Source organism: Dipodomys ordii, unplaced genomic scaffold, assembly GCF_000151885.1.
Source record: "Dipodomys ordii isolate 6190 unplaced genomic scaffold, Dord_2.0 Scaffold55, whole genome shotgun sequence".
Taxonomy (NCBI): Eukaryota; Metazoa; Chordata; class Mammalia; order Rodentia; family Heteromyidae; genus Dipodomys; species Dipodomys ordii.
This window is the reverse complement of record NW_012267271.1, coordinates 4993173-5009162: the sequence shown is the minus strand read 5'-3', so window position 1 is coordinate 5009162 and position 15990 is coordinate 4993173. Positions and strand designations below refer to the sequence as shown.

The window sequence follows — 15990 nt, the reverse complement described above, 5'->3', positions numbered from 1 at the left end:
CCACTTCCGGCTTTTTTCTTATGTGGTGCTGAGGAATCAAACCCAGGGCCTTGAGCATGCAAGGCAAGCGCTCTACCACTGAGCCACCTTCCCAGCCCGGTAGTGGCTAATTGTAAGTAAAAAAGCTGAGTGGACTTGAGGTCCTGAGTGGAAACTGTGGTACTGGTGGGAAGGTGGGGGAGGGTGTGACAAAGAAGGGAGTCCAGAGCTTTGGGTCTGGCCCTTCCAAGCTGCTAGTTTGGATGTTACATTGGGGCCTCAGTTTCCCTACTCAGAGTAGCTGTAGGGTGGTTGATGTTCCTGGCCCCTGTCTCCAGCTCACTTGGCTTCTTTCCATTCCCAAGGCTGAGCTCTGCCAATGACGTTGTGAGTGTTGGAGAGTCACTGTAGCCTTTGGGGGGCCCTTTTCCTGGGGTGGCCACCTGCCTGCCCACAGCATGGCGTCTGACACGCCTGAGTCTCTGATGTCCCTCTGCACTGACTTCTGCCTGCGCAACCTGGACAGCACCCTGGGCTACCTGCTGGACAAGGAGACTCTGCGGCTACATCCTGACATCTTCTTGCCCAGCGAGATCTGTGACCGGCTGGTCAATGAGTGAGTAAGCCAGGTTGGGCCAGGGCTGGGACTGTGTATGTGCATGGTGGGTATACGCACAGGTGTGTGTGGGTACAGAGGTCTATACATTACCATAGAGGTGGAGATGTGTATGTGCTGAGCTGTGTACAAATGTATGTACACACAGACATGGCAGCATAGCTAGGGTTGAGATTGCAGAGTGGTGAGCTCTAGAGACTTTCTGCCAGCCTAGGATTTCTCAATGAGCTGCTACCTATGCCACATTTCATTGAGGGTCGCCCTGTGCATAGAGTGTGTGTGTGTGTGTGTGAGTGTGTGTGTGTGAGAGAGGGGGGGGAAGGAAGGAGAGAGAACCACAAGTATGCATGTAGTGATGAGATGGAGCATGCCCTGCATATGAAGGAAGGTATTATATGCTGTCCCTGTGTGTGTACACATGTATGCAAATGGGTGTTCCCACAGGTAAACTAAGCACACAGACAAGTACAGGTTTATATACATGGTAGTGCTAGAATAAAGAATCCATGGCCTTATAAACATAGCTACTCAGGAGGCCCAGATCTGAGGATCACAGTTCAAAACCAGCCAGCCAGGGCAGGAAAATCCATGAGACTCCTATCTCTAATAAACCACCAGAAAGCCAGAGGTGGAGCTATGGCTCAAGTAGTAGAGTGCTGGCCTTGAGCAAAAATAGCTCAGGGACAGCACCCAGGACCCAAGTTGAAGCCCCATGACTGACACACACACACACACACACACACACACACACACACAAAGAGCCAGGTGCTGGTGGCTCACACCTGTAATCCTAGCTACTCAGGAGGCTGAGATCTGAGGATCGTAGTTCAAAGACAACAGGGCAGCAAAGCCGGTGAAACTCTTATCTTCAATAAACCAGTCAGAAAACTGGAAGTGATGCAGTGGCTGAAGTGGTAGAGAGCTAGCTTTGGGCTGAAGAGCTGAGGGACAGCGTTCAGGCCCAGAATTCAAGCCCCATGACTGATAAAAAAAAAAAAAAAGAAAGAAAGAAAAAGAAAAGAAAAAGAACCATCTCCAGGACCAGAAAAGGCCTGTGTCATGTGTGACGCTCAGGGCTCAGGTAGAGAGCACAGCAGCACAGCCAGGTTTGAGATCACAGAGTGCTGAGCTCCAGAGCCTGTTTGCCACCTAGGACTGCTGCCTGAGCTGCTGTCTGTGCTTGCTTTCATTGAAGGCTTGCCCTGTTCCCTACTGCAAATTCCAGACCACTTGGCATAATTGGCCAAGTGGAAAGGTTGGGTGCGGCTGCTAAGTAGTTGCATAAGATGGTATGTATGTCAGCCTGGTGGAGGGCCTGGCTATAGTATGCAGGGAATGGCATGTGTGTGTGGCTGTGTGGGGTACCCATGTGCATGTTGTGTGTGTACCTGCAGAGGAGGTTTAGGTGTCTGTGTTTGTTACGGGGGTGTCCAGGCTCTGCTCCTGAAGGAGTGATACCAACCATCGCTCTGAGAGTGACTTCTAGGCTTCTGGGCACCCTAACCACATCTGTACTATAGTAAGTGTCCATCTGTTGGGAGGAGGAGAGGGATTGTTGCTGGGTTGGTTGGGCTCTGAAGGTGCTCGGGTCCCTCCTTGAGTCATGTTCCTTCTGTCCCAGGTATGTGGAGCTGGTGAATGCTGCTTGCACCTTTGAGCCCCACGAGAGCTTCTTCAGCCTCTTCTCAGACCCCCGCAGCACTCGCCTCACCCGCATCCACCTGAGGGAGGACTTGGTGCAGGACCAGGACCTGGAGGCTATTCGCAAGCAGGTAAGACTGGCTGGCCAAAACACCACTGGGCTTGGGAACAGTACCTTCAGCGCTGCCAGTGCTGTCCCTGCTAGGCAGAGCACCTTCCCAGCCATCTGCTAAGGTGATGCCAGGGTGGATAGAGGAGGTGATGCTGACAGAGTTGTGCCCACACCTAGGACTTGGTGGAGCTGTACCTGACCAACTGCGAGAAGCTGTCCGCCAAGAGCCTGCAGACACTGCGCAGCTTCAGCCACACGCTGGTGTCCTTGAGCCTCTTCGGCTGTGCCAACATCTTTTATGAAGAGGAGAACCCGGGGGGCTGTGAGGACGAGTGCCTCGTCAACCCTACCTGCCAGGTGCTGGTGAAGGACTTCACCTTTGAGGGCTTCAGCCGCCTCCGCTTCCTCAACCTAGGCCGCATGATTGATGGCGTCCCTGTGGAGTCGCTGCTGCGGCCACTGCGCTCTCTGGCCGCCCTGGACCTGTCAGGCATTCAGACAAGCGACGCCGCTTTCCTCACACAGTGGAAGGACAGCCTGGTGTCCCTTGTGCTCTACAACATGGACCTTTCTGATGACCATATTCGTGTCATCATCCAGCTACACAAGCTACGGTGAGCTGCCCACCATGCCCAGCTCACCAGGACAGGGTGGGCTCTGTCATTTCTGGGGGTTCAGCTCTGGCCAGGTGGAGGGTAAGGACAGAAGCGCTGTTTACTCCTGAAACCCCATGTTCCAGCTGGGGAGGTCTGTTGAGGGCACTGGGTCTCTGCAGGGCTCCTTCTCAGGATGCCCTGATCATCTGTGGGGGAGTGGGGCCCTTCCCTGCCACAGTCTGAGGGAACCCCCGCCCCACCTGCAGACACCTGGACATCTCCCGAGACCGCCTCTCCAGCTACTACAAGTTCAAGCTGACCCGGAAGGTGCTGAGCCTCTTCGTGCAGAAGCTGGGGAGCCTCATGTCCCTGGACATTTCCGGCCACATGATCCTGGAGAACTGTAGCATCAACAAGATGGACGAGGAGGCGGGGCAGACCAGGTGGGGGCCATGGATTCACCAAGCTCTCACTTAGTATCCTCTGCCTGCCACAGTGCCCTGCTGGGTAGGGGAGATAAGCCAGTCAGGCCCTGTCCTCTGTGGGCCTGGTGAGCCAGTAGGGACAGACAAGTCATTTTTGGGTGGGGCTGTGGGGCGGGAGGTGCAGGTTCTGTGATGGCACGAGGATCAGGAGGAAGAGGAATGGTACCTGGCTGTCAGGAAAGCCTTTCTGTCTGCCAGAACAACAGCACGTGTCAAGGCCAGGAGGGGAGTAGATGAGCCCTGGGAAGCCCCTGTGCCCAGACTGGCAGAGTGCAGCATACTGTGGCTTGGGAAAATGGGGCCAGCAGAGACTGCTGCTCAGCAGGTGTCACTCACCTAGCTAGCGCCAGAAAGGCCAGTGGCCAGGTCACATTTAAACCCAGGCACTGTCATTGACCACAAGCTCTGCCAAGCTGACCAGCTTGCCCCTTCATGACTAGCTGAGACGTGGCCAGCATGTCCTTTCTAGCATGGCTGTAGTGGTGACTGTCCCCTGGCATACTGCTACCTCCCATCCCATCCCATACATGCTCTCCAGTGTTCCCCGCCACCTCTCCCCCATGGGGTCCATCTCCCCTGCCCTTGAGAAGAAAAGACTCTAGAGCCAGTAATGGCCAGAAAGCCCCCTGGGGAAGCCCCAATCAGGCTTGGCCCCAAGCCACTGATCCAACACGCTCCTTCCACAGCATTGAGCCTTCTAAGAGCAGCATCATGCCTTTCCGGGCCCTGAAGAGGCCCCTGCAGTTCCTCGGACTCTTCGAGACCTCCCTGTGCCGCCTCACGCACATTCCAGCCTACAAAGTGAGAGGCAGGCGAGGAGGGGAGGAACGGGGAGCTGGGACAAGGGAAGGGATGGCGGGGTACCTGGGTGTCTGACCTCTTCTGCTGGTCCTGGGCATGTCTCCTCCCCAGGTGAGTGGTGACAAAAATGAGGAGCAGGTGCTGAACGCCATCGAGGCCTACACTGAGCACCGGCCTGAGATCACATCCCGAGCCATCAACCTGCTGTTTGACATTGCACGCATTGAACGCTGCAGCCAGCTCCTGCGGGCCCTGAAGGTCAGCCGTAAGCCCAGAGATGGCTCCTGGCCAGCCAGGCCTTCTCAACACTCTCTTCCCCCAACCCTAGGGAGCAGATAGTCTTGCCTGCAGACCCCAACCCCACCTGGCAGTGCAACTTCCTTCCCCAGGGCCTTGTTCAGACCCCATGCCCACCATTGCCCTATGAGAGGAGGCCTGTGTCCATGCCCCTTACACACACACACTATCTTCACACAGCTGGTCATCACGGCCCTCAAGTGCCACAAGTACGACAAGAACATCCAAGTGACAGGCAGCGCTGCCCTCTTCTACCTGACCAACGCCGAGTACCGCTCAGAGCAGAGTGTGCGGCTGCGCCGGCAGGTCATCCAGGTGGTGCTGAATGGCATGGAATCCTACCAGGAGGTGACGGTGAGCCCCCTGCCCACCATGGCCCGCATGCTTTGCCCAGCCACCCACCCCGTTCCTACTTCTGAGGGCCCTGGACCCTCAAGTGCTCACCTGGCTGTGGGCTGATGTCCCCAGTGCCCTCTCCCCGGACACCACTCCCAGTCCCTTTGAGCTGACATGCAGGGTCCTGGAACCCAGCCACCAGCTGTCTGTTGCCCACAGCCACAACCATCTACCACTCCGCCCTGCATGGAGGCTTGCCTCTGGGCCTCTGTTCGCTTTTCCCCAGCCTCTCTGCCCCTGACACTCTTCCCAGGGTCTACTTTTATTAATGACTGTTTTTACTAGAAAAGCAATAAAAATGTGTATTATTCCTAATAATAATTACACATAGAACATAAAACCACACATAATTCCACAACACAGAGTACCACTATTGTTCTGGATTTCAGTCTTGCATTTGTGTTTGGTAAATGGGGTCATTTACACAAACTGTGCTCTCTGTGTGGTGTGGGTATTTGGTATTTGGCAGTGCCTTGTGGATGTGAGCATTTCTCAGGGCAATACTGGTGCTTGAACTGACCGACATAAACAAGCAAACAAAAAAAACAGATTGCATAACAAACAAAAAACTTAAAGTGATACAAGAACAAGTTTCTTTTGTTGTTGGTGGTGGTAGTGGTCGTGGAGCTTGATCTCTGGGCCTGTGTGCTGTCCCTCAGCTCTTCAGCTCTAGGCGAGTGCTCTACCTCTTGAGCCACAGCACCACTTCTGGTTTTCTGAGTGGTTTATTGGAGAGATAAGAGTCTCAAAGACTTTCCTGCCGAGGCTGGTTTTAAACCACCATCCTCAGATCTCAGCCTCCTAGTAGGATTACAGGTATGAGCCACCAGTGCCCAGCTTTATTTTTTATTTTGTTAGTATTTCTTTTGTCAGTCTTGGGTCTTGAACTCAGGGCCTGGACACTGTCCCTGAACTTCTTTTGTTCAAGGCTAGCACTCTACCATTTAGCCACAGCACCACTTCCCAGCTTTTTCTGTATATATAGTACTGAGGAATTGAACCTGTGGCTTCATGCATACTAGGCAAGCGCTCTACCACTAAGCCACATTCCCAGCCCCATAACAAGTTTCTTAGGAAGTGCAAGTCCCATCTCCTCCCTGAATAGAGCTAGTTTGAATGGTTCCACTACTCGGTGTGGTCTTAGCTGCTAGAGCCTGCTCACTGACCAAGCCCCACACCCTGGGTTGTAGCTCACAAGGAAGGTTGTGCCCTTGTGTCTGTTACTGAATCTGTTCCAGGGTTAAACCCTTAGCTTGACCTTTATTTCTGACTCATTACTGACTGTACTTAACTGATGATCCTTCCAAGACATTTTTTTTTTTTTTTTGTCGGTCGTGGGGCTTGAACTCTGGGCTTGGGCGCTGTCCCTCAGCTCTTCAGCTCAAGGCGAGCGCTCTACCACTTGAGCTACAGCGCCACTTCCGGTTTTCTGGTGGTTTATTGGAGATAGGAGTCTCACGGCTCTCCTGCCCGGGCTGGCTTTGAACCGAGATCCTCAGATCTCAGCCTCCTGAGTAGCTAGGATTACAGGCGTGAGCCACCAGCACCCGGCTCTTCCAAGACATTTCTACAAATAGAATTGCTCAAGCAATAGATATATAAGTTTTTAGGCATTTTGTACTTATTTCCAAATTGTCCTGCAGAAAGGCCAGGTGGGGGCATAGCTCTGGCTGGGTGGAAGACACACATTTCTCAGACTTGTTTGATTTGGTCTGATGAGAGTTTTGGGTTTTGAACTCGGTGCCTGAGTCCTGTCCCTTAGCTTTTTATCTAAAAGCTGATGCTCTATCACTCAAGCAACAACGACACTTTTGGTAGCTAATTGGAGATAAAAGTCTCATGGACTTTCCTGCCTGGGTTACTTTTGAACCGCAATCCTCAGCTCTCAGCCTCCTGAGTAGTTAGGATTACAGACCAGAGCCATGGATGCCTAGCAACTTCTCTGGCCTTTAGAGTGGTAGTTCTTTTTAATTTCCTAATTGGATAAGAGGAATATTTTTTCTTTTCTTCTTCTTCTTCTTCTTCTTCTTCTTCTTTTTGTTGTCAGTTATGGGGCTTGAACTCTGGGCCTGGCTGCTATGCTATCCCTCAGCTCTTGAGCTCAAGGCAAACGCTCTCCCACTTGAGCCACAGTGCCTCTTCTGGTTTTCTGGTGGCTTATTGGAGATAAGAGTCTCACAGACTTTCCTGCCTGGGCTGGCTTTGAACTATGATTCTCAGAACTCAGCCTCCTGAGTAGCTAGGATTACAGGTGTAAGCCACCGGGCGCCTGGCGAGGAATATTTTTTCTAATGAAAACATACCAATTGAAGACTCCTAACTGAATTAATAAGCCCTATCAGGTGAAGGAAAATCAAAATAACAGGAAGCTACATTTAATCTCAAGACTGACAACAATCAACATTGACAGGGGGGGTACCCTCCCTCACTTTCCACTGGTGACATAGGTGGTATGGCGGCCTATGGGGGGGGGGACAGACAATTGACAAAACCTACCAGAATTGTAAATTCATTTACCTTTCTGTCTAAGAACTTCAAGGTTAGAAATATGCAAAGAAGAAAAAGATATGAGGGCTGGGAAGGTAGCTCAGTGGTAGAGTGCTTGTTTTGCATGCCTGAGGCCCTGGGTTTGATTCCTCAGCACCACATAAGCAGTAAAAGCCAGAAGTGGTGCTGTGGCTCAAGTGGTAGAGTGCTAGCCTTGAGCTGAAAAGCTGAGGGACAGTGCTCAGGCCAAGAATTCAGACCCCATGACCAACAAAAAAGAAAAAGGAAGAAAAAAGAAAAGATATGAATACACGCACCCTTATTTGATGAAGCAGAAATCAGGAGAGACAACAATGTTCTTGGGGATCAGGTTCCTGTATAGGTAATAATAAGTAATCCCCATCCATCTCCACAGTGGACTTGTACAGTACCATCGGTCAGCCTATGAGGAAAGACATCCACTGCATGCCGATGATTTAAGAGTCATTTGGGGCTGGGAATATATATGGCTCAGTGGTAGAGTGCTTGCCTAGCATGCATGAAGCCCTGGGTTTGATTCCTCAGTGCCACATAAACAGAAAAAGCTTGAAGTGGTGCTGTGGAGTGCTAGCCTTGAGCACAAAGAAGTTGAGAGACAGCCCAGGCTCTGAATTCAAACCCCAGAACAGGCAAAAATTTAATTAAAAAAAAAAAACATTTTGGACTGTTCTGTCTGATAAATTTTTTTTTTGGGGGGGGGTCCAGTCGTGGGCCTGAACTCTGGGCCTGGGCGCTATTCCTCAGCTCTTCAGCTCAAGGCTAGCACTCTACCACTTGAGCCACAGCTCCACTTCCGGCTTTTTTTTCCTGCTTATGTGGTGCTGAGGAATTGAACCCAGGACCTCATGGGTGCAAGGCAAGCGCTTTACCACTGAGCCACCTTCCCAGCCCATGATAAATTCTTTTATACTTCCCTAACCCAAATATGTAATTATTTTTGCCTTGTGGATGCCACCAAACTTTATGGTGATCACCTCTTAGGAGTGACATGGAGACTTTGGACATGTATGGTGGTGTATTCCTGTAATGCCAGCACTCAGGATGCTTACACAGGAGGATCAAAAGTTTGAGGCCAGCTTGGGCTACATAGCAAGTCCCTGTATGGAAAAAAAAACCTTTATATAACTAATATACACTAGCCGGGCGCTGGTGGCTCACGCCTGTAATCCTAGCTACTCAGGAGGCTGAGATCTGAGGATCGTGGTTCAAAGCCAGCCCGGGCAGGAGAGACCGTGAGACTCCTATCTCCAATAAACCACCAGAAAACCGGAAGTGGCGTTGTAGCTCAAATGGTAGAGCGCTCGCCTTGAGCTGAAGAGCTGAGGGACAGTGCCCGGGCCCAGAGTTCAAATCCCACAACCGACAAAAAAAAAAAAACAACTAATATACACTAATAAAAAAAAGGGAGGGAAGAAAATAAAGGAAAAAAATAGATTGACTTTCTACTTCAGTGACATGTGAAAGTTTATGGTAAGTATTGCTTTTATAATTTAAAATAATTTTTTTTTTTTTGGTCAGTCATGGGGCTTGAACTCTGGGCTGCGCTCTTCAGCTCAAGGCGAGTGCTCTACCGCTTGGGCCACAGCGCTACTTCCAGGTCTCTAGTGGATTATTGAAGATAAAGAGTCTCAGGTACTTTCCTGCCTGGGCTGGCTTTGAACCGAGATCTTAAGATCTCAGCCTCCTGAGTAGCTACGATTACAGGCATGAGCCACTGGCACCCGACCTAAAGTAAACATTTTTAGTCAGGCTCTGGTGGCTCATGCTTATAATCCTAGCTACTTGGGAGATCTGAGGATCATGGTTAAAAGCCAGCCTGGGCAGGAAAGTCTGTGGAGACCCTTATCTCCAATTAACCACCAGAAAACTGGAAGTGAAGCTGGGGCTCCAAGTGGTAGAGTACTAGTCTTGTGCAAGAGAGTTCAGAGACAGTGCCTAGGCACTGAGTTCAAGCTCTACGACCAACAGAAACATAAAAATAAAGAATAAAATAAACTTTCCCCCAAATTAAAAAATATATAAATGCTCACACCTATAATCCTAGGATTGAGGTTCAGAGCCATTCTAGGTAGGAAAGTCTTATCTTCAGTTGACTACAAAAAAGCTAGAAATGAAGCTCTCGATCAAAGTGGTAGAGCACTAGCCTTAAGCACAAAAAAAGCCCAGAGACAGTGCCCAGGCCCCGAGTTCAAGTCCCAGGACCAGCACAAATGGTTGGTTGGTTGGAGATGAAGCTCAGTGGTTGAATGTTTAGCATGCATGAGTTCCTGGGTTTAATTCCCAGCACTGTAAAAGTTGTATGTGTTTGTTACATGTGTGTCTGTGAAGTATTAGGAGAAAGAACAAAAAGTTAATCAAGGCCAGGCACTAATGGCTCACACCTGTAAATCTGGCTACTTGGGATCTGGAGATCAAGGTTCAAAGCCAGCTCCAGCAGACAAATCCAAGAGATTTTTTACCTCCAACTAACCAGCAAAACGCCAGAAGGAGGGGGCTGGGAAGGTGGCCCAGCGGTAGAGTGCTTGCCTTGCATTCATGAGGCCCTGGGTTCGATTCCTCAGCACCACATAAGCAAAAAAAAGCCAGAAGTGGCGCTGTGGCTCAAGTGGTAGAGTGCTTGCCTTGAGCTGAAGAGCTGAGGGACAGTGCTCAGGCCCAGAGTTCAGGCCCCACAACTGATGATTTAAAAAAAAAAAAAAAAAGCCAGAAGGAGGTATGGCTAAAGCTGGTGGAATGCCCTCTTGAGCAAAAAGGCCAAACGAGTTCAAGCCACAATACCACACACACAGTGTGAACACACAATAATGTCTCTGAATCACATGACATAAAGCATAATGAATGCCTAGTACCTGACAAGGAAGAAGGGCATGTGCTGAGACACCAAATGTGCAAATGGTACAGAGAATAGGAGCCCAGCAGCTACCCTGGCACAGCCTCCGTGAAGAGGTGCCCAGGGACCTGTGCCCTAGAAACACCCACACTGCTGACACCTGACCATCAGCAGGAGAATACATGAACACATGGAAGAATCGTGATGGAAAACTGTACAGTGGTGCAAAGAAAAGGAACATCAGCTGCATGTAGCCAGTTGAGGTTGAAAGCCAAGCTGAACAGAAAAGGCAGGGAGCAGTGTCTGGTTTCCTGGTAACAGCTTAAGCCAGGAAGGGACAGATGAGGACTTTTGGTGCTAATGGTGATGTGGTGATGTTTCTTGACCCAGATAGTGGCTATATGGCTTTTTGTTTTTGTCACTTGTGGGGCTTGAACTCCAGGCCTGGGTGCCATCCCTGACCCTCTTTGTGCCCAGGACTAGTGACCTACCACTTGAGTCAGCACCATTTCCGATTTTTTAGTGGTTAATTGGAGAGGAGTGTCTCCAGGGTCTTTTCCTGCCCAGGCTGGCTTCAAACCACGATCCTCAGATGTCAGCCTCCTGAGTAGCCACGATTTCAGGCATGAGCCACTAGCACCTGGCTGGGTGTTTGTTATAATTTATAATTATTTATGAAATTGTATACTTGTGGGGTCTCTGAATGTTTTTAAAACACTTTTGTGTGTATGTACTAGTCTTGGGAATTGAACTCAGGTCCTGGGCACTGTCCCTGAGCAAAAGCTTTTGCTCTGCCTCTTGAGTCACCTTAGCTTTCTGAGTAGCTAGGATTTCAGACATGAACCACTTGTGCCTGGTGCAAAGTATTTTTTAAATAGCCTTAGTAAAACACAACAAAAAAGCCATGGAGTGCCTCTTCAGAGAGCCTTCCTGGAGTACCCGGCTCCAGTTGACCTGGTGCCTCCATGAAGCCCTGGGTCCCGATGGCCAAGGCTGCCCCTGAACGTGCCCTGCCTGTCTCCTGTCCTGGCCCAGGTGCAGCGGAACTGCTGCCTGACACTGTGCAACTTCAGCATCCCCGAGGAGCTGGAGTTCCAGTACCGCCGTGTCAACGAGCTCCTGCTCAGCATCCTCAACCCCACCCGGCAAGATGAGTCCATCCAGCGCATTGCCGTGCACCTGTGCAACGCCCTGGTGTGCCAGGTGGACAATGACCACAAGGAAGCCGTGGGCAAGATGGGCTTCGTTGTGGTATGTGGTGGCAGACACGCTGGGGCGTGAGTCACTAAGGAGGGCTGGGGTTTCACTAGGTGTGGAGAAGGCTGTGCTGAAGTATGGAGGCTTTAGTCTTGATAAAGAGCGGTGTGTGCGTGCGTGTGTGTGTGTGTGTGTGTGTGTGTGTGTGTGTGTGTGTGTGGCTGTGCTGAAGTATAGAGGCTTTAGTCTTGATAAAGAGCCGTGTGTGTGTGTGTGTGTGTGTGTGTGTGTGTGTGTGTGTGTGGCTGTGCTGAAGTATGGAGACTTTAGTCTTGATAAAGAGCAGTGTGTGCGTGTGTGTATGTGGCTGTGCTGAAGTATTGAGGCTTTAGTCTTGATAAAGAGCAGTGTGTGTGTGCGTGTGTGTGTGTGTGTGTGTGTGTAGCCCGTGACTTTGCTAGGCAAATGTTCTACTTCTGAGCTACCAGTGGTAACCCTGGAAAGATTCCTTAGTAGTAGTGACTGTTGCTGTACCCCCATGGTTTTCCTCCCCCTTTCCCAAGTCCCCCACACCATGGTCCATTAGTGCCCACTTTACAATCCATTCCTGCCTTCTCAGACAGGAATGTGGCAGGCGTCCCTGGAACCACACGGCTGGGATGGAGTCAGTGTGCTCAGTGTGAGCCTGACATCAGTGTAGGTGGTGAGCAGAGCGGGCCAGCTGCAGGTGTCCACAGCACAGGTAGCTAGCTCGCAGGAAGAAGAGAGGAAGGCATGGGCTCAGGTGCACCTCACCACCGTGCCCCATTTCACCAAGGAGTCAGGGCAGGGCCTACCAGACCTCCTGGTGCCAGCCCTGGGGTTCTGGCCTTGCATGCCTTCAAATATCCTCCCCAAAAGAGGCCGCTCCTGCAGGGCTGCATTCACCTAGAGTGGGTTGTGATGCCCCTCCACGCTGGGGTCCTAGCTCCACTGGCCCCTGCCAAGCTCTTTCCTCTGCCTGCAGACCATGCTGAAGCTGATTCAGAAGAAGCTGCTGGACAAGACGGTAAGTCAGGGCTTCCAGGACCCTCTGCCTGTCCCCGATGGACTACTCGCCGGGCCCCATATGCTCCCCAGGGTCAGGAGCTAAGCTGTCTCCCCCTCCCCCGCCCCCTGCCCCCAGTGTGACCAGGTCATGGAGTTCTCCTGGAGCGCCCTGTGGAACGTCACCGATGAGACGCCAGACAACTGTGAGATGTTCCTCAACTTCAACGGCATGAAGCTCTTCCTGGACTGCCTGAAGGTGCGGCCGGCCACCCGGGCCCCACATCCCATGGGGCAGAGTGCAGCAGCCAGCAGGAGCTCCAGAGACCTACCCTGGCCCTCACCATATGCCGGGTCCTGTGAGGTCCCCTGTCCCCTCCAAGGGAAGGCTTACCCCAGCCTCGCAGCAGTAATTTCTCACACTGCCCACAGCTGACCAGGATCCACCCCATAGCAGTGGACAGCACTCCGCCCAGCAGGATGGGCTGTCAGTCTAAAACATACCCCACAAACTCGTGTTGTGTGCTGAGCTACGCTTGTCCCAGATGTTGGCTTGCTCTCCCCAGCTTTTGTTCTATGACACAGTCTCTGCTTTTTTACTCCCTCATCACATGGCCCCAGCTCTGCCCTGGTGCTGTGGAAAGAAGCCAGGCGGCTATTGTACTCCTCCCTTATGGAGTTGCATTGCAGACTGATGCCCTCAGAACTTTTTTTTTTTTTTTTTTGGCAGTCCTGGGGCCTGAACTCTGGGCCTGGGCGCTGTCCCTCAGCTCTTCAGCTCAAGGCTAGTGCTCTACCACGTGAGCCGCAGTGCCACTTCTGGCTTTTTTTGCTTATGTGGTGCTGAGGAATCGAACCCAGGGCCTCATGATGCAAGGCGAGCACTCTACCACTGAGCCACCTTCCCAGCCCCCTCAAAACTTTTCAAGGGGACACCACCAGGCACTTGGTAATTAAGTAGGAATCCATTGGTCCCCAATGGCTGAGTGGTCCCCGACGGCTCTCATTTTGCCAGGAATTCCCAGAGAAGCAGGAGCTCCATCGGAACATGCTGGGGCTCCTGGGGAACGTGGCAGAGGTGAAGGCGCTGCGACCTCAGCTGATGACTTCTCAGTTCATCAGCGTCTTTAGGTAAGTGTCTGCCTCTCTTCTTACGCTGTGGCTGCCTGGAAGCGCAGACCTGTAGTCTGTGTTCCAATTATACAGAACTCTAGTCACTGTCACAAATGCTCTTAGCAGTTTTATTTTGTATTGGTCCTGGGGCTTGAAATCAGGGTCTGGGCACCGTCCTTGAGCTTTTTTTCCTCAAGGCTGCCACTCTGCCACTTGAACCACAGCTCCATTTCTAGCTTTTTGTTGGTTAGTTGGAGATAAGAGTCTCACAGACTTTCCTGCTTGGGTTTGGCTTCAAACTGTAATCCTCACATCTCAGCCCCCTAAGTAGCTAGGGTTATAGGTGTGAGCCACTGGTGCCTAACACTGTAGTGTTTTCTTGTTCTTTCAGCCTACCATAAATGCTTTCCTTGTAACTATGGTTTATGTAACCTGAGATCCCTTTAGAATGAATCTGATAAAGAGACACCAGATGGCTAGACATTAGTGTCAGCCTCCTTGAATGCATCCGCATGTGCAAAGTGAGCTCCCAGCACTCATACACAGCAGCCTTGGTGACATGGTAGTGAGGCCAAGGCTGTCGCTCTGCTCAGGCTCTCTATAAATGCAGTCTTCATGCCTTTTGTTTGGGATTTCCCTTCTGGCTTTTTGTTTTTTCTTTTATGTTCTTAGCTGATGTTCATGAAGACAAGGAGTGCTTAGTGCTATGCTGCTGAACAGATATCTTACCTAAATCTTGTGGGTTTTTTTTGTTTTTTGTTTTGTGGGTCCTGGGGCTTGAACTCTGGGCCTGGGAGCTGTCCCTCAGCTCTTCAGCTCAAGGCTAGTGCTCTGTATCTTGAGCCACAGCACCACTTCTGGTTTTCTGAGTGGTTTATTGGAGATAAGAGTTTCACAGATTTTCCTGCCCGGGCTGGCTTTGAACTACCATCCTCAGATCTCAGTCTCCTGAGTAGCTAGGATTACAGGCAGGCGTGAGCCACCGATGCCCAGCATCTTACCTAAATCTTAACTGCATCTATATATGTGTGTGTTGGGTCTTATACTTTGTTGAGCTTTCTTACACAGCTGGTTCTTTACCATTTGAGCCATGCTTCCAGCTATCCTTTTACTGGTTATTTTGGAAATAGAATCTTGCCAACTTTTCTGGCTGGGTAGCTTCAAACCACCATCCTCAGCCTCCTTCCTAAGTAGTGAGGATTATAGGCAGAGTCATTGTGTGTGTGTTTTGTGTGTGTGTGTGTGTGTGTGTGTGTGTGTGCTCACACGCAAGAGCATGCCTGCCTGCACTGAAGCTTGAACTCAGGTCCTTGAGCACTTACTCAGCTTTGATCAAGGCTGGCATTGTTACCACTGAAGCCACATCTCTACTTCCAGTTTCTTGGAGTTTTATAGATGCTTCTGCCTGGGCAGAAGAGGTTGGAAGATGCCTGTAATCCCAGCTATTCAGGAAGGGGAAGATTGAGAAGATTATACTTCAAGGCCAGCTCAGACAAAACGTTAGTGAGACTTCATCTCAACCAATAAGCTATACAGAGAGCCATAAGTAAGAGAAGTGCAATCTTAGATCGGCCCCAGATCACAAGATGCTACCTGAAAAATAACCTAAAAAAGCAAAAAAGGTTGGAGGCATGGCTCAAGTGATATAGCATCTACCTGGCAAGCATAAGGCCCTGATTTCAAACTCCAGTAGCACTAAAAAAGAAAACTGAGTCCAGGCACTGGTGGATCATACCTATAACCCTACTCAGAAGGCTGAGATCTGAGGATCACGGTCTAAGCCAGCCTTAAAAGGAAAGTCTGTGAGACTCATCTCCAATTAACCACTGGAAAGCAGGAAGCAGAGCTATGGCTCAAAGTGGTAGAGCACTAGCCAGGCACCGGTGGCTCACGCCTGTAATCCTAGCTACTCAGTAGGCTGAGATCTGAGGATGGCAGTTCAAAGCCAGCCCAGCCAGGAAAGTCCATGAAACTCTTATCTCCAGTAAACCACCAGAAAACCTGAAGTGGCACTGTAGTTCAAGTGGTAGAACACTAGTCTTTTTTTTTTTTTTTTGTCGGTCATGGGGCTTGAACTCTGGGCCTGGGTGCTGTCCCTCAGCTCTTCAGCTCAAGGCAAGCCCTCTACCACTTGAGCTACAGCGCCACTTCCAGTTTTCTAGTGGTTTATTGGAGATAGGAGTCTCACAGTCTCTCCTGCCCGGGCTGGCTTTGTACCGCGATCGTCAGATCTCAGCCTCCTGAGTAGCTAGGATTACAGGCGAGAGCCACCAGCGCCTAGCAGAACACTAGTCTTGAACTGAAGAGCTGAGGTACAGTGCCCAGGCCCAGAGTTCTAGCCCTCCGACCGACCAAAAATAAAAAAAAAAAAAAAA

The 15990-nt window shown here is 50.7% G+C and overlaps 1 protein-coding gene across 3 annotated transcripts in view; it reads left to right on the top strand.

The window, feature by feature from the left end:
- Zer1 (zyg-11 related, cell cycle regulator) overlaps positions 1–15990 on the top strand; it is a 34164-nt gene that overhangs the window by 10171 nt on the left and 8003 nt on the right. The window contains exons 2-12 of one of the 3 annotated variants that reach the window (XM_013021496.1): positions 437–595; positions 2217–2367; positions 2526–2962; positions 3211–3387; positions 4116–4230; positions 4342–4488; positions 4708–4881; positions 11315–11530; positions 12483–12524; positions 12642–12761; positions 13518–13633. In XM_013021496.1, the coding sequence (XP_012876950.1) occupies positions 438–595; positions 2217–2367; positions 2526–2962; positions 3211–3387; positions 4116–4230; positions 4342–4488; positions 4708–4881; positions 11315–11530; positions 12483–12524; positions 12642–12761; positions 13518–13633 (1853 nt within the window). In that variant the 5' untranslated portion in view covers position 437. Of the gene's footprint in view, positions 1–344; positions 596–2216; positions 2368–2525; positions 2963–3210; positions 3388–4115; positions 4231–4341; positions 4489–4707; positions 4882–11314; positions 11531–12482; positions 12525–12641; positions 12762–13517; positions 13634–15990 lie in introns of all 3 variants that reach the window. The other 2 variants (XM_013021497.1, XM_013021495.1) reach the window with 2 other exon arrangements.